This window comes from Apus apus, chromosome 8, assembly GCF_020740795.1.
Source record: "Apus apus isolate bApuApu2 chromosome 8, bApuApu2.pri.cur, whole genome shotgun sequence".
NCBI lineage: Eukaryota > Metazoa > Chordata > Aves > Apodiformes > Apodidae > Apus > Apus apus.
The window spans coordinates 10692502-10719007 of record NC_067289.1 but is presented as its reverse complement, the minus strand read 5'-3'; the positions used below and the strand labels follow the sequence as shown (position 1 = coordinate 10719007).

General features: G+C 38.0%; 1 protein-coding gene across 1 annotated transcript in view; it reads left to right on the top strand.

Annotated features, from left to right (window-relative positions):
* Positions 1-17690, top strand: part of DNER (delta/notch like EGF repeat containing) — a 112331-nt gene extending 94641 nt beyond the window's left edge. Inside the window, exons 9-13 of the mRNA XM_051626712.1 lie at positions 1920-2042; positions 5226-5339; positions 6435-6566; positions 10202-10448; positions 16606-17690. Coding sequence (XP_051482672.1) covers positions 1920-2042; positions 5226-5339; positions 6435-6566; positions 10202-10448; positions 16606-16717 — 728 coding nt within the window. The 3' untranslated portion in view covers positions 16718-17690. The remainder of the gene's footprint in view (positions 1-1919; positions 2043-5225; positions 5340-6434; positions 6567-10201; positions 10449-16605) is intronic.
* The last annotated feature ends 8816 nt before the right edge of the window (positions 17691-26506 follow it).

Below are 26506 nucleotides of genomic sequence, written 5' to 3'. Positions count from 1 at the left end.
GTTATATACCACAAACAATGCAAATAGCTGCATTTGGCATTGCTTGTGAACATAAAAGTGGCAGAATCGTAATGTTACTAGAAAGAGAGGAAGCAACTATACTAGAATCTGTTATTCTGAAATTATCTATGAAAAGTTCTCCTGTTTCCATGTCAGTTCTTTAATGAAAATGTATTTTTTTTATATAGTCTTTCTGAGAATATATTTATGAATTCAGTATAATACATGGTTTGTATATCAGTATAATTTAAAAGCAGTAATACAACGAGAAACGCATGTTGTAGCTGCTGGGGTGCCACAGCCCCACGAGAAGAAACAGGCTCCTGGTCCCCCGCGGGACTGTCCCCGCTCCATCGATGCCAGGAGGGAGCGGCCGGTACCGGGGGGAGAAGGATGAGGGTGAAATGGTGTGGGCGAGATCTGCCCTCTCGTGGAGAGAGACCGTCTCTTTCCCTCCCTGTGTGTAGTGTCTGGCATCGTGGGCTGTCTTAACCCTGAGGAGGTGACACGGTAGTTCATACTGATTTTGGAAACCAGCAAACTATTTAGTCACAAATCTCCCTCTCCTCCCTTTGAAAGGTGAGAAGCATGAACTCGTGGGATATTTCCCGCTCCCCTCCTCAAAATACCTAATTACATCTGTGTTCAGCTCAGGGAATTCTCATATGCTTTTCTTCTAAGTTTTCTGATTTTGGTGGTTTGTGTGTTGGCTGTAGACACAAATATGTGTTTATCTTAAGCTAGGTAAACCTCATCATAGACTAATAAAAACCCTGTAACATTCAGCATGATTAATTTTGCCTAACAGCTTTGGAGAAAGTGATTCTGAAATGTTTCTCAAACTACTAGTCCAATTAATTGTTTACTATGAAAATACACTTTTGTGCGGAATCAAATGGGTAATATTGCATGTACATCTTGTGTAGTACTAACATCTGTTGTATCCTCATTGAGTTTCATTTTTCATTTTCTATAAGGGGGGAGAGGGAACGGAAATGGTTTCTGGAGGTGCCAGTTGCATTTTCTATGGTTCTGTGCGAATTTTGGGAAAAGCTTAGACCTGAAGAGTGAATACCAAGATGAGAATCTGCACCTCTCTGGTGCTTTGTTTGTCAAAGATGTCCTCATTTCATATCTAGAAGTTTTGCTACTAATAAGAGATTCTCTGAAGTAAAATCACACTGCAGCATCTGCACTTCGTATTTCAGGCCTTTTCCCTGGCATCTGTGTTCACTGTATGCTCACTCTTCATTGCTTTCCTAGCTATACACAATGAGTAAGTCAAGACTTTAAAAAGCATTGAAACACTGCTATTTCAAGTGGATTAACTCCTTACTTCTTACCTCATGATAGAAGTGAGTCAGTGGTCATTACCAGATCTTTTAGCTTTTCTGTGGTCCTACTTTCTGTGTCTGCGTAAACAGACGGTAATACCTGCCTACAGCTTGTAAAAAATTAAGTATCTCTTATCCTTCTACAGTGTTTTGACGTTGTACAGCATGAAAGATAAAATACATTATAATTTTGACTACTGTTATAAAATTATCACCGCTTTGATGAAAAGCGGCTTTGATGTAAGGATCCAAGAAAGCTAGGAGATACATGGATATTAGTTTATTCCTTTTTACAGAGTGTGGGGTAGCCACATTGCTCCTAGTGGCCTTGCTCACTAGCCTCTGTGCTTATGGCCTCACTGTGATTTATCACAGGGGCTTCTCTCAGGACATTGGGCTTCCAGGGTGTTTGTGGTAATGCCACCTGGGGAGCAGATGTCCTTAAAATCAGTGTCTTAACAGGTATGTGTCTGCACGGTATATTTCTCTGAGCAAGCATCTGTCCACAGTCTATAGTTACTTAATTGTTAATTTTTATTGGGAAGTGTTACATAGCTTGTTTTATTTCCTGTCTGTGTGACTTAGGTTACCACGGCCTTTACTGTGAAGAGGAATATAATGAATGCCTTTCTACACCCTGCCAGAACGGGGCCACCTGCAGAGATCTCATCAACCACTATGAGTGTGTGTGCCTTGCTGAATATGAAGGTAGGATGGGGTTTGCCTCTTGGTTTTTTAATTGCTGTATATATTTTTTATGGTAGGTTCTGTTAGAGAGATATGCAATATTCTTCATTGAACAGAATTACATCCCACATATAAACTTAATGCCAACAAACTTCAGTGTAAACCTGATTCCATAATCCATAATTCAAATTGATTCAGATTTAGCTAGTCTGTGAGAATTGCATGTCTTTGTCTTGTGAAAAATGGCTTCTCTCTGTTCTTAGATGTACTTTTGTCTGCTGCTTTTAAGATATGTTAGAAAGTGATGAGTTGTTTGCTTTGTTTTGGTGTTTGGGTTTTTTTTTTGTGTGGTTTTTCTGTGGTTTTTTTTTTTAATGTTAAATAATTTTTTTTTCATCAGTAATTGTTAGGAGCCATTGCACATAGAGGGCTTTCAAAATTATTTCAAAATTTATTTCTCCAGTGAAGTGAGTTAAAAACATAGTGATAAAAGATTAGTATTTGAAACCAATTGGCACAAAGGAGTAAAAATGAAAGCTGTATCTTGTTTGTTTGTCTTGAAGACCATAAAATCCAGAGACAGTAGAAGGTCTGTGACTGCTTTCCCATGGTAACTTAAGCTGTTCCTAGGTATGTTTGAATGAGGGCATCCTTGGGCATTTCTTAAGTAATGTATAAAACAGAGCAGAAAAGTATGTGTTTTGTTATACAAAATCTTTTATCTTGCATTGGATTTCAACTTTACACAGAGGACTACATATCAGCTGTGACATGTCCCTTTGTGAAAGGCTAAAATGATATATTATTTTGTGTATTCTGTTTAAAATAAATTATTTTGAATATAATTTTATATGCTATTACTATTATATGTATATATATAAAATAGAATGACTATGTTTTAAGGAACATTACCCCATCATTTCCTCATTAAGTATATCAATCATTATCTGTGTTGGTAAGTTATGCTCACTTAACAGCTGCTTGAGGCTAAATATATATATTTCATGCTGGTGATTTCACTGCTTTTTGACAATAGATACAGATTTCATCATTTTAGAGGCTTAGTGAGGAAATGACCCTCAGCTTTTCATGACAGTCTAAAGAACACTTAACCATAGTGTTAGGACTTCATGTTCTGTTCTCAACTGACCTATACCTGCAGCTGAAAGCACTGTGTGTGCAGCACATCTTGCTTTTAATGAAAGCAGGGGACCTGGCCCTGCAAACAACTTTTGCAGATTACTGAGCTTTTCTCATTCCCATGTTTAAGGTATTCAGTGACACTAATGAACAGAGGTGAGTTAGGCAGCTCAAGATACCATGTGGGCAATTAGAGGCCTCAATTTTACCACCACCAACCCAGACCTCCCTGTCTGTAGTCCCCCTTTCTGCCCATACCCCTTGCCTTCCTGCGTGTGATCTCCTGGCTGGCACACAGACAGGAGCTGTTATCACTGCTCTGGACTGAAGTAGATGCCAGCATGTGCCTGGGGGCTTCTGGCTCTGCTGCCTTCTGCTGCTTAGCTCCAGGGTGCTCCAACTAGGTGCTCTGCCTTTTAGCTGCTTACAGGCTGACCAAATTATTTCAGCAGGTCTATAGTGAGTGTGTGTGTGTGTGTATACATGATAAAAAAATCAAAATAAGTTGATTTTATAGATTTTTTAATTATCACTATTTCCTTCAGATTGTTGTTCTTATGAAGTTCATGTCAGTTTGCATTGCTGTGCATAACCACCATGTTGAACAAAAGAGAACCAAGTTCATTAGTTCTAATTGTTCCCTCATTAAATAAATGTGCTTGTTTACATGCATCTGATATGTGTAGTATTTACTCCTTTTATTCTGTTGGTTTTTCTTTCCCATATTAATTTATTTATTTTCTCACTAATATATATTTTCTCTGTATAATTCTGTTCCCAAAATCTCCAAATTCAAATTCACAGACTGCCCAGGTCCAGTGCAACACACTTGGTATTCATGAAGGAGGTTGGGAAGGAGTAAGGCAGGATCAGCTGCATGTCCACTTTTCATATTTATTTGTCTAACTTCTTCAAGGTTAAACAAATCTTCCATCACTGTAGGTTCTGTAATCTCCACAAGAAACTGAATTCCTTCACTGTCATTCACTGCATTTTCCTGATGCCTAAGCTGTTTTGCAATTTTTATACGTAATAAGCCATATGGGTTTATGCTTCTATGGGTTATGTATCTTTCTGGTTTGCAGGATACTAAATATTTAGAAACATGAACCAACTTAAAAAGGGAAATATGTGTTTGTAATTTTTAAGTGTTACCACAGGGAAGCATTCCGAATTCTGTCCTGCTCTTTGGTTGGTTGAAATTCTTGCAAAAAGCATAAGAATGGGGAAATTTGAAGATAGTTTAGCATTTTAGCTAAGTGGGTGCATTATAAATGAAGTCTCACCAGTCAATCACCTACCTACATTTTTTTTTTAATGTTTCTATGCCATCCGTGCACTAATTTGGTGATTAATGTATAGATTTTTCTAGTTTTATCTGAAAATTAAATCCAGAGAAAACGATGCATGTAGCAGTGGCAGCAGAGCCTCTGTCCCCACCCCAGAAACGTGCTGTGCTTTACCCTGTATGTGCCAGATAGGGAGGGCTTGCACTGCCTTCTGTTAGGCAAAGCTGCTGGGTTGTCATATCCCATATCTGAGAGTGCAGGAGTGAAGGTAGTGGCATGAAGCTGAGTAAGCCAATTATTTACTTTTACCTATACATTTGAATAATTGCTTCCTCTTTTTATTGCCTTAGTTATACGCCTCAGGTTTCTGCAGAAGTAAATGAGAAGCATCAAAATGCTTGTGTATATTATTAAAGAAGTTATTACATAAAATTCTTACTAAAGACAATTCCTGTTTACATTTTACTGAAGATTATTAGATAGCTGATCAGATTGTTTTATCACACCATTAGTTTTACATAGAAACTTAAGCATTTCTTGCTAGGAGAAACTGCCCTGCCTCACTTCCTCCAAAGCCTTAGTGGGTGGGAAGAGCAGAGGAGAGACAGGTGTGCAAAATCCACGGCTTTAGTGTTATCCCATTAGCCTAATAGGACAGGTTTGGAAGCTGCACATTGTTGCTGTTGTTCAGGTGAAGGTAAATTATCACATGTACTGATTTCATGCTGTCAGTATAGGTCATGTTAATGGCGATTACTAATTTTACCTTTTTCAGGAAGGCACTGTGAATTATACAAAGATCCTTGTATTAACATCAACTGTCAGAATGGTGGCACTTGTGACAGCGAAGGTCTAAATGCTACATGTATTTGTGCACCTGGATATTCAGGCAAGTAATTTGTACGTTACACAGAATGTCTAGTTGTCAGTTTTCACTGTGTCCAAAAGAAGAAAAATACCAAATAAGACTGTGTCTCTTGAAGGAAGCAAATTCATTTGGAATTTGCTGAATTGTAATCAGTCTAGCAAGAATGAAAAATTCTTTATATTACTTGCAACTGCTTTGAATTTTTTGCAGCAAAAAAAGCATGTTACTAAGGAGAATTCACTAAGCTAACGGTTATTTAACATGCCTTATGACCTTCCTGCTTGAGACTAGATTGCATTTTCAAAATAACACTTTAAAGACTTCCAGGTAAGCCAATAAACTTGGACACTGTTGAAACTGGGGAATATTTTAACATTGACCTTCATTCCTGGAAGCTGAAGAAACAAGTCATTCAGTTACCTTAATGTGCAGTTGCTAAGAGCTCTACGTGCTTGTTATGAATCCATTTACATTTTCAGAATGATGGTAAGCAGCCCATTTAATCCTTTGGCCTTGTATTTAAACTGACTTGAATGGTGTAATCCAAGTATCTGTTGTCAAGATAATTCACAACCTGATGCTGTTAGTCATACACAGTAATATCTAAGCTGATAGTAACAAATAAAGCCATTCATAGCTGGTTTGTTGATCAAATAATGCATTTTGATCTGTGTTCATTAAAGGCATTTTTTGGGAAAGACTTAGCTTTCCTTTGTACTGTGGCTGTTTCTCAGAGGCACTGATTATTTACATTATTCTATAGCACTTTAGAATATACTTGAAAAATTGTTTAAGCACATTTTCTTGAGATGAAACTTTAAAGAAATGAAACACACAATCTAGGTAGTGTTATTCAAGTCACATAGACTTCAGACTTGGTTTTCACCTGGTTGAATGAGGATAATATTTCCATATTGGGCGCTGTGTGAGACTTATTTCTTGCAGCAGTTATAGAATACCTTTGATGTTCTGAGAATAAAGATGCTATTGAGCTATAAGATGTTTTGCAGCTAGAGAAAAATTAAGTGATTGATGATGTACCTGCTACATGAGGCACTCACTATATAGAAGTTTGGGGTTTTTTGTTTTGATTTTGGATTTTATTCCTGCTTTAAGGTGAAGAATGTGATATTGATGTAAATGACTGTGACAGCAACCCATGTCACCATGCTGGAACTTGTATAGATCAGCCTGGTGGTTACACCTGCCATTGTTCACATGGATGGGTTGGTGCAAACTGCGAAATACGTAAGTTTTATACTTTTCTAAAAATTTCTAAAAAATATACATTATAATAATGAAATTTATATTTTTCTCTGTTCATAGCTGGACTGACAGAAAAGTTTCATATGGACAGGTTTATGACCTCCTCTTCCATTAACTATTGGTTGTGAAATCAGTTTCAGTGTTTCCTGTTGTAACCAAAGATGGCAGACTACAAAGATTACAAATAGTATTTGCTCTCAGTTGAAGAGGTTGAAGCTACTGTTTTTATTTAAAAAACCAGGATAGCTAGTAATTATATGTAGTAGTAGTAATAATAATAATAATAATAATAATAATAATAATAATAATAATAATAATAATAATAATAATAATAATATAGGGGATAGAAAGAGGCAATTTAGGAAATTCTTTCTTGGATTGGTTTTGAATTAATGAAAAGAGGAAAAAGATAACTTTACGTAGTCCCATAAAGATATATTTTGAAAAATAAGAAAGCTTTAAATCTGAAGGTTACCAATAGATCCTTCAATAAGCTTTACATCAGCACGTCTTATGTTACCTTACTATTAAAGTCACTTTCACAAAGCACCAAAGTAAAATTATGTGCTGTTATGGGACAACGTAATATTTCAAAGTAGTCATACATGTGTGGACATTCAGCCTCTCCAGCCAGTGCAGTAACTTATACACGCAGCTGTGGAAGCCTTCCTAAAGTGCTTGGATTTTAACAGGTACGTAAGGGATTATGCAAATAGGGATTAAGTTTTGCAAAAAAATCACTTTGCAGAAAGGTTTTGAAAGAATTTTGGTCTGCAGATTTTTTTCTACAGAATTATGTATCCATAGGAAGGTCTTTACTCTCACTGTCTCCCTGAGGTATGAGTTGACCAGCTGATGCAAACCCAATTTGAATCACATCTAGAAACAGAAAGGCTGTGTCCTGCACTTATACACACAGGTGCAGCACATCTGATCTCACTGGAGTTGGGTCAATGGTGCAGCAGGTTTCTGCTCAGCTCTAAAGATAGAATCTATTAGTAAATCTGCTTTTGTTCATTTTTCCATGTCTCCTTGTAATATTTCTCATATTGTTTCAGCAGTTTGTGGATAATGGCTAATAATATATTGGAAATTAAGTTTAAATGCTCCATTGGCTTCCTTTGTATCAGACCATCCCTCTGGATGCTGGAGAAAACACGTGATGAAGCCAGGCTTGAGACTTCTCAGTGGGGACAAGATGCTGCTCAGGAGTCGTTTGACTAAATGGATCACATTTTATTTTTTGTGATTTTCTGTTACTAGCTAGGAAGGACATTGTTGGTACTAGGTCTTTTTTTGTAGAACAACTCTCTATTTACTATTAATAGTTCCCCATTTTTTCACCAGCTGTTTTATCTGTTTGAAATGACTACCCTAGCAGGATTTCAGGGTTATCTTCTTGTCAGGCTGTACTCTTTAATTTTCAAGTGTTGTATATATAACAAATGAGACAAGAGCAAGAGCTAGATGTGGCCTGAATGAACTGTGATGTTTATTGTGTCATCTCATGGTCTTTACCAGTATTAGGAATTCCAATTAAATAGGATTAAATACATCTTAATTATACAGAGGATATTTTTCTTTTCAAAATGAAATGTATTTGCCTAAAAAGTTAATGGAGCATTCACTGTAAAAATGCTTACAAAATGCCTCATATGAATTCTCTAATGCCTACTGGTTGTTAATATAATTACCTTTGCTATTTTGTAATTATTAATGTAGTTGCCAAGGAAAGCCAAACTATGTGGTTACTTGAAAACTAACATTACAAAGAATTTCTACTACAGACTGTGTGGTGCTCATTGAATTCTAATTCTCAGTTAATCTTATGAACATTCTTATGACAACTGAGAGTATTGTGATTCTAAGCTGTCATACACTCGTTCTAATCTTTAGAGTATAAGCTGTTAATGTTCATATTTTTATCTGGTGAGGAAGAAAGGAGGAAATTTATCTCATCCTTATCACCAGAGATGGCAGACATGGAGTCTAGATCAGAACTGTCTGGTCTTATATCTATGCACGTTAGATCTGAATTTGGCCTAGTCTGACAAACTGACAGAAACCACCGTGTGTGACAAATGTGCTGCTGAACAGAAATAGAAACCCATCCCAAACTTCACAGAACACAGCTGTATTCTCTTCCTTATATCCTGACAGGGCAAACTGCAGTAACAAGAACTTTAGAAACATTAAAACATTGAATAATTCAGGTTGATCAAAACTTTACTGATCTCTGAAGAAGGTAACACAAACAAGCACTCCTGTAAACCCAGCTCACATTTGCAGACAAAAAGTCTAAGCCCAAGCTCAGAGGTGCTCCAGGACAACCTTTAATACTATAAACAAAGGGCAACCATTCCTTCAAACTCTGCCCAGGTGAATCCCACATGTCATAGCTTCAGGCTTTTTTCCTGTCTTCCTCTAAAATGGATTTTTTTTTTTTCTTCCTACTTATACATTCCCCTATATTTCTACCACAGGTGGAGTTTATATCCACAGATGCCACTAATCTTGTGATTTCAGCTCAGGTGCTCAAATCTGTTACCTGCCATCATCAACATCCTCGAGAGGCGGCTTCTAAGAATGTCTTAAATTCCCAAAGCATGTGCTTGATAGTGCTATTCCCAGACTGTTTGTTATTAAGTAAAGGGAGTTTCTAAACCAGTACAAAGCAAAAGTCCATTTGAAAAAGGAACAGTCACCTGATAGAAATAACTTTGACAGAGTGTCAGATTTCTGTAGTCAGAATGATTCAAGTCTGTTCCTGATTTGAAATAATTTGAGTCCATGCACTTAAAAGAATGCCAAAAATGAACCCTAGAGGGAAGTACAGGTTAATTAGAAATACTCTGATCCATAGTAGAGAAAAACAGATCTGAGGACATAGGCAATTTGCAATCTGTTTGGCATTGATAGACAATAGTTTGGGCATTAAGACTATTTATAAAGGAGTTCTGGAATACATACATACAATAAGCCTCTACCAGATTCATTTCACTTTAAGGTCTGCTGTGAGACCTCTCAGGGAAATTATGCTTGAGAGAAGACTCTAGTGGGCTCAGTACTGCTACATCTTATGAGATGCCCTTTTTGACCTTGAAATGCTGGTTTTGAAGTCTCTGCAGTCTAGTGAAGACAGGCATAACAAAAACCTGGTTTCAATTTAAAAAACAAGTATGTTTAAAACATATTAAATCGCACATTTTGGTAGAAGGTTCAACAAAATTCATAGAGATTTGGATTAGTAGAAGCTTTTACATAAAACATACCTGCCTTTAGAGAGCACATAGCATGTTACAACTTAATGCAAGGATACCTAGATGAATTCTGTGATGTGGGTTATACAGGACATGAAATTAGGTGAGTGTTCCTATATGACCTTAAAAATCTAGAAAAAAACAACAGGGAAAGGATCAAGATAGTGCTATTCAAATTTCTTTTATGTTAGGCATGGTGACAAATCCATAAAGGCCCTGGGAAGATTCAAATCACATATCCCCCTGCCTTCCAAAGTCTCCACAGAAGTATTGACAGTGAATACCAGAAAAGAATTCTATTCAGCAGGAAAGATGTAAATTACCAATTAATGACAGCCTTTTATTTCTTATTGGCAGATCTGCAGTGGAAGTCTGGGCATATGGCAGAGAGTTTAACAAATATGCCTCGTCACTCCCTCTACATCATAATTGGGGCTCTCTGCGTCGCGTTTGTCTTGATGCTGATCATTCTGATTGTGGGAATATGTCGCATCAGCCGCATTGAATATCAAGGCTCCTCCAGGCCTGCTTATGAAGAATTTTACAACTGTAGAAGCATTGACAGTGAATTCAGTAATGCAATTGCTTCTATCCGACATGCCAGGTTTGTTGTGGGGATGGAAATTTCAAAGAAATCTGTTACACTACGTGATTTCAGGCCACTTGTAGTGCGTCTAACTGCTGTTGGCAGAGAATGGGCTGCTTTGCTGGGAAAAGACAGGGACACTGGTATTGCTCATTGTTCTTTTTTTGATCCCTATTCTGTTCTCATCTGAAGTGTGACAATCCAGCACAACTCCTTGAAAACAGTGTCGTTCTGAATTTATTTGATGGAACTTGGGAAAAGGGACAGATGCAGAGTTCCTAGCCTGTAAGATCTTGGGTTTGGGATGTATATACTCTAACTGATACACAGAAGTACTTTGATTATACAGGAAAGTAATATTGGTTTCTGTGATGAATTTCCCAGTTTATTTAGTGAGACTCTCTTCAAATCACCAATTTTTCGACTCCTGTTTGCCTCAAAATAAAGATCTTTTTTACTTGCTTCACTAGAGATAGTAATTATTTGACCTTTAATTTTAGTGGAGCATTTGCAAGCCCAGGGTACTGGGTATCAGAATAAGGCAAAAGTAGGACTGGAAGGGATTCAAGAGCTCAAGTGTAAGCCACTTGCGCTGATATAGCATTAATCTCACTTAGTTCCCTGCCAAAAATTGTGCTTAAAAACCTCCAAAGTATTTTAAGAGAGTTAGAAAGGGCTTTCCTAAAATCCAAACTAGATTTCCTGTGCTATGAGTTAGGCCACTTCTTTCTTACTGCTTTACAGCTTGTCATCAAGAATAATTTTTCACTCTTCCCTTTATAGTAGTAATATACTTCAGGTGTTGTGTGCCCCCTCCTCTTTTTTATAAGAAAAACAAACAAAACAACCTTTTTCTTTCCTAGACTAAACTAACCCATTCTTTCAGTACCTTTTCCTGGATCATATCAGCTCCTTTATTCTCTCCCTGGGACATACTCCAGATTGTATGTGTTTTTATTTGAAGGTTGGTACCCAAGACTGAAAATAGTTCTCCAGTTTAAGGTTTTCCTGTGCCAAATGCACTGAGTAATTACCTCCTGTATCTTATTTATGGCAATCCAGTTCATCATGCATCTGAAAATGAAGCCTGATTTTTTTTTTTTAAATGTTCAGACTGATGATTTAATTCCGAGGTGTTAGACCTTTTCCTCCCCCAAAGATCCTTTGTACCATTTTACTTCCTAGCCAGTATTGTTTCTTCTATATTTGACATCCTTCTTCAGAGGGTAGAACTTTCATTTTTGTTGTTTATTTTTCCCATTTCTTCAATTTGTCAAGATCACTTCAAATTCCAACAAGAGTGTTTATGTATTTTACCACTGAAGTGCTTTTAAAAAAATGGAGGGAGACATGTTGCTGTGCATTAACCTGGAGAAATGCATGCATACTGGTTGGTGATTGCTGGCAATTCATTTTCTGAATACTCCAGTTCTGTTTCAGTGTGAATTAAATAGGTTAATTTTTACTGCTGCTGAAATCATCAAAGTTATCTGAAATGGATGAGGACTTCTCACAGACCCTGCTAATCACATTGTGGCTTTGGGCAATAGCTCTTTAAACTGTTCCAACTAGATTTTCAAGAAAACATTTGTTCAGTGTCAAAATATATTAGTCAGTAAATATTTTTAAAAGAAAGATGTGAATAGCTGATTTAACATAGCAAGACAATCAGTTTTAAGTCTTACCTTGAAGACTCCTTTGCCACTTAGCCTTACATCTCTTCCAGTAGGAGCTCAGCATCTCCATACCACACACAGCCTGGGAACTTCTTTTTCCTTTAGTAGTATATTGGGAGAGGAGGGAGATGCTTTATGGCCCATAAAAAGCTTGATAGTTTTATATTATTATTATTTGGCCTTCTGGATGTCTGCTGTTACATACTACACATCTCCAAGGGTGAAGAGAAAGGTGCAAAATGATACTGTTAATCTCTCAAATTAAACACCTCCTTTCTGCTACTGCAGTAGTGACAAATGTGTCAATCCTGTTTAGTACTCACTGAAGTGGTACTTTGCACTTCCCCAAGGACTGGAACTGGTCTCCTGTGGAACAGTGTGGAACACCTGGGGTTTCTTATTTCTTAAAGCTCATTTGGCAGCTTTCTATCTAAGGGTACCAAGGAAAAGTGTACCAGTGAGGCAGGACCTTTTTAATCTGAATCGTCCCTACATTTACAGGTTTACTGGTAGGTAATGGAAGTGGTAAAACATCTCCTGTGTCAAACCTTTCAAATCTTGGAAACTGAGCTAGTTCAGGTCTTTATTACTAATGTCTGGATTACTCTGAATCAATCTGTTTATTACTGAAGGAGGAAGTTTAAAAGCAAGTTTTATCAGGGTGAAACAGCCTCTGAAGAATGGATATATGCATGATGACTTTTCAGATCCAAATTATGCAATTAAAAATTGCATTATTGGAGCCTATCAGTAAAGGGTTTCCCTGTCTTGGGAAAAGTATTTCTGCCTAACGCAAATGAAAATAAATGTTTTCATTCCAAGTAATTCTCTGTTCCTCTCAGATAATGGATGCCTTATAAAAAACCAAGATAGACCTGAAAGTCAGGTAATTTCACAGAGGTTCAATGTGAAGATTATTGTGTTTATTTCAGTTTCAGGAAGATATAAACCACTGTATTGGTCATTTCAATCCAGGAAAAGGAGCACAACTTTTATAGTTGTTTTTGCATAAACTCTTAAATCTCCATATTAAAAATATCAAGGTCTGAATTTTCAGAATTGCTGCATTTAAGAGACCTACTTTCAAATAACAGATTCTCAGCACTTTCTGAAAATCACTCCCAGTTAGACACCTAAACTTATTAGTAATTTTGGAAAATGAAGGTCTAAGGAAAAGTCAGCAGATTATCTTCTTTAAATGTAAGGTTTAACTTAAAGTCAATATGTGTCCAGGGAGTGTGGATACCTGTTGCATATTCAGTACATTATTTTAAAAGTACTTGTTCATGTTTATCAGCAGGTCTTTACTTGTTTGTTTCTTATAATTTGATCTTTGCTAATCAAGGTACTTGGCTGTAGGAGAAAATTAATGTGCTGAAGGATCATTACTAAAAGATGTCTACTTCTAGTGAATGTTTTTAGGATTAGCAGGTCAGAACTAGACAGCATTCTAACAGGGTGTACCACAGCTAGTCTATACATCTTAAAGTCAGAATAAACACTGAATGAGATAGTTGACCACTGGCTACTGCAGCCACAAGACTCCATTGAATTTGAACCAGGGTCTGTTGTTGAAACAATCTGGATCGCTCACTTAAGGAAAGCATCCACACTGAATTAATAAAGTATCTGCTTACAGAGACTGTAAATCTTTTGTATGTCTTAGATAACGTTAGCAGTAGACTTAATGCACTATTACAAGTGTAGTTTTTTTAGTTTTAACTTTTACATGCTGACTCTTGTTGTGTCTACATGTGGGTTGAACAATCTGCTTCATCAGACCCTGATTAAGTCATCTTGTCAGGGTGAGCTTTTCTCCACTGCACATCCTTCACATTCCTGTGCTTGAGTTGGCTGTGTTAGGCTTGCAAGGGTCTAAGATTCCTGAATCTGATGAGCTTCAGCACAGGCTCATTTCTTACCATTTCCTGATGTAGGTTTCAGTGATGAGTTTCAGTCAGCTACCTCTTCGTGAAAGCATGCTCACATGCACACGTATGCTCTGATCACTACAGCACATGCCAATTGCTTGGTCCTTTGCCAGAGCCTCAACTTTGAGGGAACTCCAAGATAACAGTTTAGCTATTACTAAGGAATGCAAAGTACCACTTGTGCATGTGGCCTTTTTTTCTGAATAATGCAGAGGAAATTATTCTTCTCATTATTCTCCTCCTGTGGAGGCAAAAATAATCCCTTCCTTCTGTGGGTATGCTCTTTAAAAAAAATTCTGGTCTCTTTTCTGTATCTTGTTTAAACTTTATTTGTGGACTCCTTATACCAGTTGCTATTTTTGAACAGAGTAGCAACATGTGGTTTCTTTATTCTGTTTCTGGGAAAACTCCAAATTCCAGTCTATCCCACAGAAGTTGGAGGATACCAGTTCCTTGAGTTCAGCTGTCAAATGTTCTCAAAAGTATTCTACTAGAATGGAGCTGTTCAGGTGAATGACTCTCTATAGTTAGCCAGCTTTAGAAATGTCCAGCTAAGGAAGTGGAGAGGCAACCGCATTCCATATCCGAAATAGAATTTGTAGTCTTTCTCTCACACACATATATACACACAACCAGAGCTGCCTGTGCCAATAACAATTCCTACACTGAATATATACTGTCCCCAGAAATGGCATGGAACCCTTGATTTCTCTTTGTCAGCTTACACCAGTTGTTCTTATTCAATGTTTCATTGCAAAGTATATTTTCTAACTCTCATGTCGTTTATCTGACTTCGTGATGACCTGTATTGCCACTGGTAAGTATCTGTGATGTACATATTGGAGCACTATTGTCACTCATTGAGTGTCAATGCTAAATGTAGAGGCCGCAGAACTTCCTTAGTCCACACTTAGTGCACACTTTGTGCACATCATTGTTCATCAGACACAGTATGGCATTAAAATTAACGTTAAACTGATTATCCACTGTGTCCCTCCAGTCTTTTTCCAAACTCGGCGCTTCCTGGGATCGAGATTTTCCCACTTGATGTACACGCTTTGTTGGATAAATAATCGTGTTTGATTGCACTGGCAGAAATATTTTTCAGTTGTTTGTATGTTTTTGTTGTAGGCAAAATTGATCCAATAATCTCTCTAGCAGGAACCTGCATCTTTTCACTGTATAGTATCCCTTGAATCATTGTCTCCTGCAGATTGTATTGGTGATTGTTTTATGTTTTCTTTGATGTCATCAATTAATCAAGTAGCATAAGATCCTTGTGCAGACCTGCTAGATACAGTCCCACTGAGCTAAGATTTCCCATTTAACAACTCTGGAGGTCTCAAAACGGCGGATCTAAGCCATGTGGTGTGGTCTGGCAGCTTGACGGCTCCACCAGGCCACAAACAGCTAGCACTTGTGCTGTGGTCTTTTCTCAGGCTTTTCTAGTTAGGGGCACATGTCAACCCTGACCTACACAAGAGAACACATTTTGTACTGTTTCACCAGGTGCAACAAGCCGTGTGTTCTCTACCTGTCAGAAAGGGCAAAGTTTCTACACTTAAGAAAGAAAGACTTAAGTCACTGGAGAATGTTCATCATTGGTATGATGATGAAAAGGGAAAGCTCTGTTTCCTTCCCTTCTCCTGATGGAGCAAAGCAGTGATTGAAAAGTCATTGCTGCCTCTGATTTAGTAAGATGCTGTAACTTGATTCCTTCATCTAATTCCTGACATTTTATCTAATTAAAAAAAAATCAGATTTATTTGTCATGAAGCTGATGAGCAAACTTGGCCTTGTCTGTATTTAATAAAAAGTTACAGAAGAAAGCAGATATTCGTGCATAGAAATGTATCTGGTGAGGGCTTATTGACAACTGAAGTACTTGGAAAATTAGATTTCTACCCTACAGATCATAATGCTGCCAGTAATTTTAGTTTTGTCAGCAATTCTAGATCACTGAAAACAGCCAAGATTCATATTGGAACAGTCAGGAAGTTGCATAAAAATATTGGAGGAAAATTAAGTTAATTCTGGTCCAAATATTATCCTCAACATGTAATTTTCTGAATCTCACCTTCCAGTGTGCACAGCTTAGATTAATATAGACTTAATATAGTACATAAGGAGATTAAAAAAATCCTTTGTGTAGATCACTATGTAAGTAAGTCTTACTGTTTCTGTGTTTATATATTCTCTGTATCAGGTTCTGGCTTTAATATTGATGGTTAGATTAAGCTCTGAAATAAAATGCTGTCCTCGCTGGAACTGTATCAGTTTTGCTCTCTCTTTAGTCTTTCTGTATTCTGATACTACTGAATTCTGCAGCGGAATTCCTGTAGCCTTTGATGTTTCTCGTTTGCAAGATGATGTTTAGTTTTGTTGTGTGGGCTTGTTTTTTTTTTTTTGTAAGTTTTTGTGTTGTTTTGTTTTCAAATTGCAATACAACTTAGAATGTATCTAGGCTCTCTGGGTTTGCTTTTGACAGCATACCCTCACTCAGTGGGTTGTTGCCATTAACTTCTTCAAACATCTGTTTGTTCACCAAAAGCTTTCTCTTGTTTCCAGGTTTGGCAAGAAATCCCGCCCTGCAATGTATGATGCAACCCCCATTGCTTATGAAGATTACAGCCCTGATGACAAACCTTTGGTTACACTGATTAAGACAAAAGATTTGTAATCTAGTGTATCTTTTTTGGATAATTTTTCAAAAGGATGGGCTACTAACCTAATTTAAATATTTTTAAGAAGAAAGCATAAGTAATTTAAACCATTAGATGCTTCAAAATTTTCTGTAGAATATTTAAGAACCAATTTTCTGCAGCTTTTAGTTTGAAAAAATATTTTAAAACAGGATTTGTGAACTTCATGAATTACATTTTAATGTACCTTGAGCTATAAACTATGAGCTTATGATAGTGTGTGCTTTTTTCTTGGTAGACACTATTACTAAACCCAGATGAGTTTCTTGTGATTGTTACAGAACAGAAAACAATAATTAATGAGGAGTTCTTTATGACATGTCAGTGCCAGCTTTCTCAGTAGAGGTAGGAAAATGTGAAGCATAATATGATATATAATATATCCATTAATTAAAAAAGTCTAAAATGTTTGTGTTGTGAAAAAGAAACTAGTAAAAATTATTATTCCTAATCTGAATGAATTAGCTTTTGCCTTATTCCGTGCATGGATAGATAACCTGTTTCTCCATTATTTACTGAAAGTTGCTGAAACATACTCTTAAGTTGATGTTTGACATTTTTGTAATAGTACTCAGGCTAGGCCTTGTATAATAATTAAAGTGCCTCTTGAGGCAATGGGAATGATCCTTTAAACATTGAAATCAATGAGAAAACTTCCATTGACTTCAGTGGGCATGGGATTGGATCCTACAATTGGACTGAATCTATATTTTTCTTTAAAGGTTAAAGTTTTTTATATTGTGAGTAAAATAAGCATATGGTTTGAGTTGTTTGTTTCCTAAAGGTTGTTGATGTACAGTATTGTTTCATGAAATATTGTGTGTTTCTCATAGTGCTTCTTATTAGGATCAGTATGGGGGTTTTGTGGCTGTATTTGATTGCTTCTGGGCTTCTTAAAGTTCTTGCTTATTTCAGAAAATGTTGAATAAATGTTATCAAGTGATGATTGCAGCTGTTTCTTTTGTTTTTATTTATTTGAAAGTGTGACGTTATCTATAATTTTGAAAGGAAATGAGTATATAAATAACACCAAAAGGAGATATCGCAGCTGTTAATTTGAACAGGGACTTTATTAACAAGGTAATTTCTCAAAAAACAGACAAATACAGCATAGAATAAAGATGCAGTCCAGGCCATATGAATCACAACCTGAGAGGATCTGAAAACAAATCTGGGCTTAAAGTGGTAGCAAGAGTAGGGTTTTGTCACAGAACAACTTGCTTATGTGAGTAGGTTTTACTGTCTTTGTGTTTCAGAGGCCTTGTAATTGGGGGAGCCAAGACTGTGTGGGATAGAAGCAAACTGGTGTAGCTACCCATAGGTCCTGCTGCGTGGTGCTGGGCTAGGCCCAGTCAACACTGTTACACTACAGATGGATAAACACTGAAGGGCTAGGCTCTGCTTGACCTCTTAAGATTGGGAAATCTTGACATGCATCCAAAACCTTAATATTTCACATAAATAACATTTTCAGACAGGAAAAAGATGTCTTCAGGAAAACACAGACTTCTGATCACCTCTATGTGAGGACAGCCATTGTCTCAGGCAGTCCTTCCCTTTCCTTGCCACTGCTGACATCTCCAGATGTCAGATCTGCCACTAAAGGCAAATGTAATTAGGAACTGTAAAGCTGAGAAAGCTGCAACTGGTTTTACTGTCTTCTTTAGGTGGCAAGAGTGGATCTGGTGTATTACTTTTAATTTTGAATTTCGTTATTATTGCTGCTTCTGGTTACAGTTGTAGTGATTTAATTCTTTTCCGCATCTTCTACAATTAGTGCTGACAAGAAGCACATAAATTATTGTAAATCAAGCTGTTAGTGGTTGCTAAAATGTAAATTTTATTCTGAGGTTACATTCTAGTTCATCATTAAAAAGAAAAGAGAGTATATGCAACAGTTATGGGCCAAATTTGAAATGTAAAGAAAATCAAATGGGAACGTCTTTTAGTAGAACTCCTACCTGTTAAAGGGAAGCAGTGCTCGAAGTGTCTCTTACTGTTAGGAATGGCTAGATGGTAAATATGCAGGTTAGTAACACCCTGTGCTGACATGCCAAAAGCATCTCAGAAATCCAGAATACCTTTCCTAACATACTGTATCTGCTGCCATGGGTTTCCAGTGATGTTGGCCCAAGATAATAATTACTAGTAAGAGACCTAAAAACTAGATTCAAGCCTCCCTTTCATTCTTCAGACACAGTTTTCTATGACAAAGGTTGTGCATTTTTATCTGGTGGCTGCCAGACTAGCTTTTTTCTCGTTGGTACAGTTTGCTGCTGCTGCTTTACTCCAGGTACGGAAACTTGTTTATGTTGACTTCTAAGTGACTTCCAGGAGTGTTTTGAGAACCCCATAGAAAGAAGGGCCTAGAAGAAGCTATACTCTATGCTATGTTTTGTAATTTGTGTGGAACAGTGGCAAATACATTGGTGTTATAATTGATTTATTAACCAGATAGAGAAGAAATACTTCCGTTTTTGACCTTTCAAGCAGTAAAATATTGGTTCATTGTTGAAGATCCACAAATCTATGTAAAGCAATTCTGTTGTTCAAGAGAATATTAATATTTATTGTCCATATTTTACAAAAGAGCTGTTGCAATGAGCAGCAGCCCTTTTCATATGAATCAGACCTTGGTAGTGATTCTTGACCACCCTATATTTCTCTCAAGTGACTGACCTGAAGGATAAGTAATTTGTGAGAAGCTATTTTCCTGTCAGCTTGCAGCCCCTAACTTCTGTAAATCATCCTGTGCTTCCTGTGAATTGTGCTTTGAAAATTACTTTTGCTCCTTCCAATTTATTTTATGGAACTCGGATGGCACGTTACGCATGCACTATGCCTCTGTCTGTGCACTTCTGTGCTATTTGTGAGGCACTGCACTGCCTGCCAGATGGAGCAGCTCTCAGACCTGGAGGGAACAAACCCATCCTGAGTTTCTATCCCAGCTCTGAAGTTAGGAGATGGTATTTGTGATTTTGGGGGAAACTGGTTTGGTGTTTCCCTGCACATAAAAATATAAAAAATCTGACCATGGGTGTACAGCCCTACAACAAACATTGCTTCCTTTAGTAGGGTTTCATGTAGTGAAACTTCAATCACAGCATTGATGTTTCCATCCTATTTCAGCTTCATTTCTGGAAACGACTTGGCTTTTCTCCAGCAGGGCTTTTGCAGAGGGATGCCTAAGCAGATATGACATTTCTGAAGATGTATAGTTTCTCTTTTGATAACAATAAACACCCAATGAGGAATAAATTGAAGATCTCTGAATGTTATTCTCTGTGTGGATGGCTCAGAGGAATTAAACAACCCCTCCTCACTTGTGTTGCCAAGGTTATGCCTACAGGGAACTCCTTTGTCCCTTCATGTGGCTAAATCCTTCTGTGTCCAAAATTTCTCTGAAATTCCCTTCTCATTTTGCCCACAACTGCTCAGCTTTTGCAGTGCAGACTGGCACCCTGTGGTTGTCAGAGCTGTACCCCATCCTTACAGCTGCATTCAGGTACCTCCAGCCCAGTTTCTGTGTGAGCCATTTGCTGCATGACTAGCTTTGGGAACCTTTTTTTCCTTCCCTGCTGCTGTGTTTCTAAGCTTCACGTGCTACTTAGCACTGGCTGGGCTGAAATTGGTATTTGTATGTTACCCTGCTCTCATATTCCTGATCTCAGAGGAGGTGCAGAAGTACAGGCCTCCCGTGGACCTCTTCTTCCTGCTTGAACACAGGAGGCAGATGAAAATGGGTTTAATTCAGGGAAGGGTTTAGTCTCTCAGGGCATTCCCTGCTATGGATACTTAAAATAATGAGTGTATTATCAAGAGCTAATGAGTTCAGACATGCTCCTAATGTAAGAAATGGGAAAATCAGGGCAGCCCAGTGGGTGCCCAAACCCTCGCTTCAAACCTGTTGGCTACTGGGTTTTGGCTTTCAGGCACCTTTTATTTTATAAACAGAAGTGTGAAGAATTGTTTGTTTGTTTAAAATACATTTTTATCTCTTGGAGTATATTACCCCTGTGAAATGCTCTGCACAAACAAGTTAGCAGTGAGAGAAAGGCAAAGCACTTAGCCAGTGCCAAATGAGAGATATGGAGCTGATCTACATTATTGCCTCTTTGTAAGTTTGTCCTCCATTCCCTGAGTCTTTGTCTGAGCATCCCCCAAAACACTGCTGTTGTGTGGGATCAGGAGGGATGGCATAAGGCATATTTGACTCTGAGCCGCCTTTATGTCCAGCTTAAATGTCTCATCAGGGAGATGGGACTGACCTGAGTCTGAAATTAGAGCAATCAGAATACTGCTGCTACCTGGAATAGCTGAAGATTGTTATGAAAATGGACAGAGTAAAATGGGCTCTCAGCTCTCACCAGCTCCCTCTCAGTCTGACATGCTGCTCACTGGAGAGTGCTCGCTCAGCTGTCTTTGTACTTGACTCTTTCCTCTCTATTTGCACTAGAAGTGATTCCTCTTGTGCAACCTCTGTGTTACAGAGCACCCTCTATGGGACCCAGCATCTGAAACTTTTATTTCCTTTTCCCTCCTCGTATTTGGGAAGAGCTCTGGTTAGGTGAAGATGATTCCTTCTGATGGGAGGTGGGTCAACCAGTGAAAACAATACAAACTTCAAAGTGGTTATGCCACATCCAGCCCCATCTGGGCTCAGTTGCCTTCATTCCTTCTACAGTGCAAAGTGGGTAACAAAAATGACCTCTCTGGAAAAGTCAGATTTTTCTGTTGTTATGAGTTCCAGTTCCAAGTCCTCCTTTTAAGAAGTTTATGATAAAATTATTATTGTAAATAAGCGTCCCCTTTAGCAAAGAATAAATCATCAAATAGCCTTTGTTTGGTGAGATCTTTGGCAAAGGAATATAAATAAATAAGCTAACTGAACAAACTTCTTTATCTGATGTGTTGAGCAGAAAAGGCAGCAAATAATTTAGGAAAATAAGTTGTTCTGCTCTGCTTGCTTCAATAACAGACCAGGAAGAGTCTAAGGGAAACAGTCTGGTTTAGCTCCCTGACCATGGACTTTTTGCTGAAGCCCTTACAAGCCAGGAAGGATCATGTTTATCAGTCTGGAACCAATGCTGTCTCCTCAAGGAGATGCCCTTCAGTCTAGATTTTTGATTTATTTTCCTGTGGACTAGTCTACTTCCCTTCGATACAGTTCCTTGCAGGAGAACAGAGATCTCTTATGAAGATGGGTGTGACTTCTCTTCCATCTCCTGGGATTAGCACATACATGGACAGTATTCTGAATTTTCAGTGTCTTAAAATTTGGGCTCCGTTCAATGGTTTCCATATGAGCAAGTCTGTGTGCATTTGCATGTGACTGCACATGGATGTTCAGTCCATCACTGCTCAAAGAAATGGGAGTGTGACATCTTCACCATTTTTTTTATTGACTTACGTGGATTTGAATTAATCTGAAGTAAAGCTGCCTGGAATCTGAGCCTATAAACCAAACACAAGTTGCTCAAGTTAACAAAAATGTGTGTAGCTGCTGTGGGAAGACAAAATAGCCTAATGCAATTTAGATAATTTTGGCATGTAGCAGCTGTAATTACAATTAGCTTGTCAGCAGAAGACAGTTCTCACCCCCAATTGTAATGGTTTGAGGGGTGATAATTGCTGAAAGGTATCTCATCATCCTTTGCATTCTCTTTGCTTGTGCTGTATTTTCTGCAATAATCATCTTAGGGAGAAATTTAACCATGGCCACCATAAGTGAAGACAAGCAAGAAAAACAGATAAAAGATGAAAATTGTTCAACAAAGAGTTCTCAGCTGTGAACCTCTTTGGCAAGGCAGACCAGGATGAACCTCTGACACTCTCTTGATTCATCTCTGTAAGTCTTTGATCAGTTAAATCTCTTCTTCCTCCCTTCCCACAAACGCTTTTGGTGGTGAAAGTCTGCATCCGGCATTGCATCAGGACAGCAGTATCCCAGCATGACATTGCTCAACCAGGAATGTAGTGTTTAGTGCTCAAATGGTGCAGTAATAGAGGTGGTGGTCAGTAGCCTGTGCAGATGCCCTTGTTTGTCCTCAGGCCATGGATTCGTATTTAATCTTTGTTTCAGCATTTTGGCATAGTTGCATTTTAGCCTCATTTGGTGTGTTTGACAAACAAACATAAACTCAAGATTGCTTGGAACTCTTCCTGACAGGAAAGTACCTACAACTTCTAATAACAACAAGGGTAGGACATATTTACTTCAAAACATCAGGACAAAATGCTTCTGGTGACAGTCCCACCACATGGGTTTGACCTGTGAATGTATCCACAAGAAAAGCGTCATAGCCTCACTGCTCAGGCTGGTGCTTTGAGACACTTCCAAGGTTTGAGTAAAAGCCTTTGCAGCAGTGGCATTGGAAGTGCTGTCCTACAGCTGCACCAGGAGGAGGCCACAAGGGATTAATGGGTTTTCACCCATGTTCTACTGACTCTCAGCACAGCCCTTAAATTCACGGGGTAGCAATGTATTCTAAATATAAATATTCACATCTAGTTAAATTCACCTCCTTTGTACTAGAAGACTTAATGAATGTCTCTGAAATGTTCTGAGATCTTTTAATGAAAGCGATTATATGTGATTATAAAATCCTAAACTTCCCATTTAGTTAATGACTGACATTGTTTTAGCACATATAAAATTACAAATCTGTATAAAATCTAAGAAATAAAATCTCAACCAGATTGAAAAATATAATCAATGGTTTGTTGAATGTGGAGACAATATTTATGACAGACCTTCGTGGACAACTCCTGTACACTCTTTGCTTAGTGTATCTGTCTTTGGGCAACAAGTAATTTGTGAAAATACCATCAGGAAGGCTGCTTGAAAATAATTGTCCAATACGATTGCTTAGCTTACATTCTTGTATTAAAAGAATTGAAAGATAATAGTGTATTTGCTAGCCATATCTTCTAGGATTTATGTCTTATGCCCTCAAAGGGCATGAAACCGAGACAGAGGAACCCAGTTCTTACTCCCTTTCATCTGCACATCTGACCACTACTAGCTTCAGGAAAACTATTTGGTAATGAGTATGAGGGCCATGAGGGCAATTTTGTGGAGGATAAATCTTCATCTGCCCCAGCCACCTTCCAGAAGGTTGGCTTTAGCTTCTTCTTTGGAAAAATAATGACTCAAGTGTACAGGTTCTTTGGTTTCCTAGAAGTCAGCTTATTTCCTATACTGTATTGAGGCACAGAGAGCACATACAACAGGTTCCGGTTCTGATTCTTTCTCCAAGAGGACAGTGCAACACATGGATAGATTGCAAATAGCTGAAACCTGTCTTAACTTGCTGAAAACTTGTGTTTGTAGATCCCAGCGTATGGCATTGATGGTTATTCTGAAGAGCAGCCTGTGGTTGTTGGACTCACTGTATTGCATCTGTCATGTGAAGTAGCTAACCAGGCCAATAACTGTCATGATGCAGAGTAATTTCTTTCAAGGACTTAGTAACTAAGATGTTCTGTCCATAATGTCTTATTTGTGGCCTGCATGTGACATCAATATCCCCTATCACTTTAATTTATCATATCTTTCCATCGTTTTCCCTTTGTGTGGCATTTGTTAGAATGGTCTGTCAAAACAAAAGTAGCAAAATGTCATACAAATAAGAAAGGATCTGCTTTCACATGTGCCTGTTATGTCATTCCACTTTCATCTTGCCGAGAATTTGAAATGGAGGTTGTTCTACATATAAAAGATGATGACCAGTTATTTTTATCTCCAGTGCTCAGCACTCTGCTTCCTCTCTTTCCCCATGCCCTGTTTTGTCCTGCATGCGATAAAGACAAAGCCTGGAGGAGATTTTTAGAGCTCTGAATTATCAGTTTTCCTCCGTCTTTCACCCATATCATTGCCACAGGGAGAATATTTTACAATTCCACAGGTGTGCCTTAATTCCTCCTAGCTTTGAAGAGTTACTCTATTTTAATACATGCGAGATTTAAAACAGAGTAGTAAGCTAGCAGTATTGACAGACACGTTTGGTTTAAATCAAAACATCTCACAGCTGTGATTTACTTAGTGATGAACGTTGCTGAATTTTGAAATATTTCATTTGGAATAGATTATTGAATGGTAAATATGGTGATGCTTTAATCACATTTCAAACTATTGTGCAATGTACTACAAATTTTCTGGGTTTTAATGTTAATGTTTTCTATTTTTGCTCCACTTTGTTGGACTCCTGTCTGCAGAGAAAACTAACATCTCCCAACAAATCCATTACCAGTAGGGCTGGTGCTCCCCATGTTTTTCAATAGTTTTTCAAAAAGCCCTAATTTTGCATAATCCCTTTTTCCATCTGGCAGTACCTCTCAAGAAGGGCAGAAATTGCAGGCAGAGAAATAATATCAGACTTCAAATTAACAGTTAAATGTGCTCTTAATTCAAAAGCTACTAAGCCTTGAGATTTCTGAGAATTCATTCTCTCTTTTTTGTTTGTATGTCTCCTGTGATTTACATCCCTCTTCTTCAAAATTCAGTGTGAGGGCAATTTACGGTTGCAATTTTCTGTATAATATTTTGTGGTGATCATTGGCAAAACCCTTCCCTCTTTGTTATACACCAAAGAGGCACACAACACTGAGATTTACTTAAAAAGATAATGTTTAATAAGCTTTTTGAAAGGAAAAATGCAAATCCCATCTAATAATAATGCATTTCATCATTACACATAGACATTTTACTTCTAGAAAACCTGCTCTGACTACGATGCATTGGCATTTTATAATGATGGATCCCATGGGTCAATCTGTTTAACCCATCTCTTTTAGCATGAAACCCCACGGTGCTGAGCAAGGCATGTGAGTCCAGCTGCATTGCTGCACTGGGGACTGCTCATGCTGAAAATGAAGCATGAGCTTAACAAAGGACTTTTGACGTTTGCATTCTTTCTGGTTCCCAAAACTTAAAAGGGATTTGAGTCTCACGAAGTTACTGTGCACAGGAGGGTGATTCATGGGCTTCTCTGGATGATTTGTAAATCTATATTTACAGCCTCTATAGGTATTTGCCAGCAAATCAGTTCACATGTTCACCCAGCAGCACACATGTTAAAAATCTTCCTGAAAATCAGTGCAGTGCCCAGGTTATGGACAAAGAAGGAGACCCTGCACAGCCCACTTGCCCATCTGTCCATTTTTAACTAGGACTTGGGTGAATCGAAGCCTAGTGTCATGCCTGAACTCTGCTCTGTTTCCTGCCTCACACCTTTTACAGTCTAGAACCAGAGCAGAGAAGGAACTATGTGTCCCTTGTCTTACAGGGCTTTTGGTTTTCTGCCCTCATGTGCTTTGACATATTCAGACACAAGTGTTTTATTGGTACCAGTTGTTAGTTGTGAAGGACAGTGAGAGCACTAAACAAATGGCACTGCTACTGTTACGCATCCTGTTATACCCTCTGCCATTACATCTCAGCAGTGTAATGTAAAAATAATCTGGTTTTATCTGTGAAAGAACCTTTGTCTGCACAGGCAGTTCCAGGATGATCTGAGTTGTAGTAACAGTGAATCTTTACATCTCCATGCTCAACAAGGGGAAGGAGAAACATCTCCCAGATTGCCACATAGCTCCTTATGCCTATGAATAACTAGCGGGTACATGTAACTGAAATAGGAAGTGTGCCTTCTAGTAAACTTCCTGTTTTCGTAGATAAACTTGAGTAGTTGGAAATTGTGAAATCTAGATGACAAGTTGCCAAATCATTTTCTCTCTAAAGTGGTGCTCTGTAACCAAAAATTTTG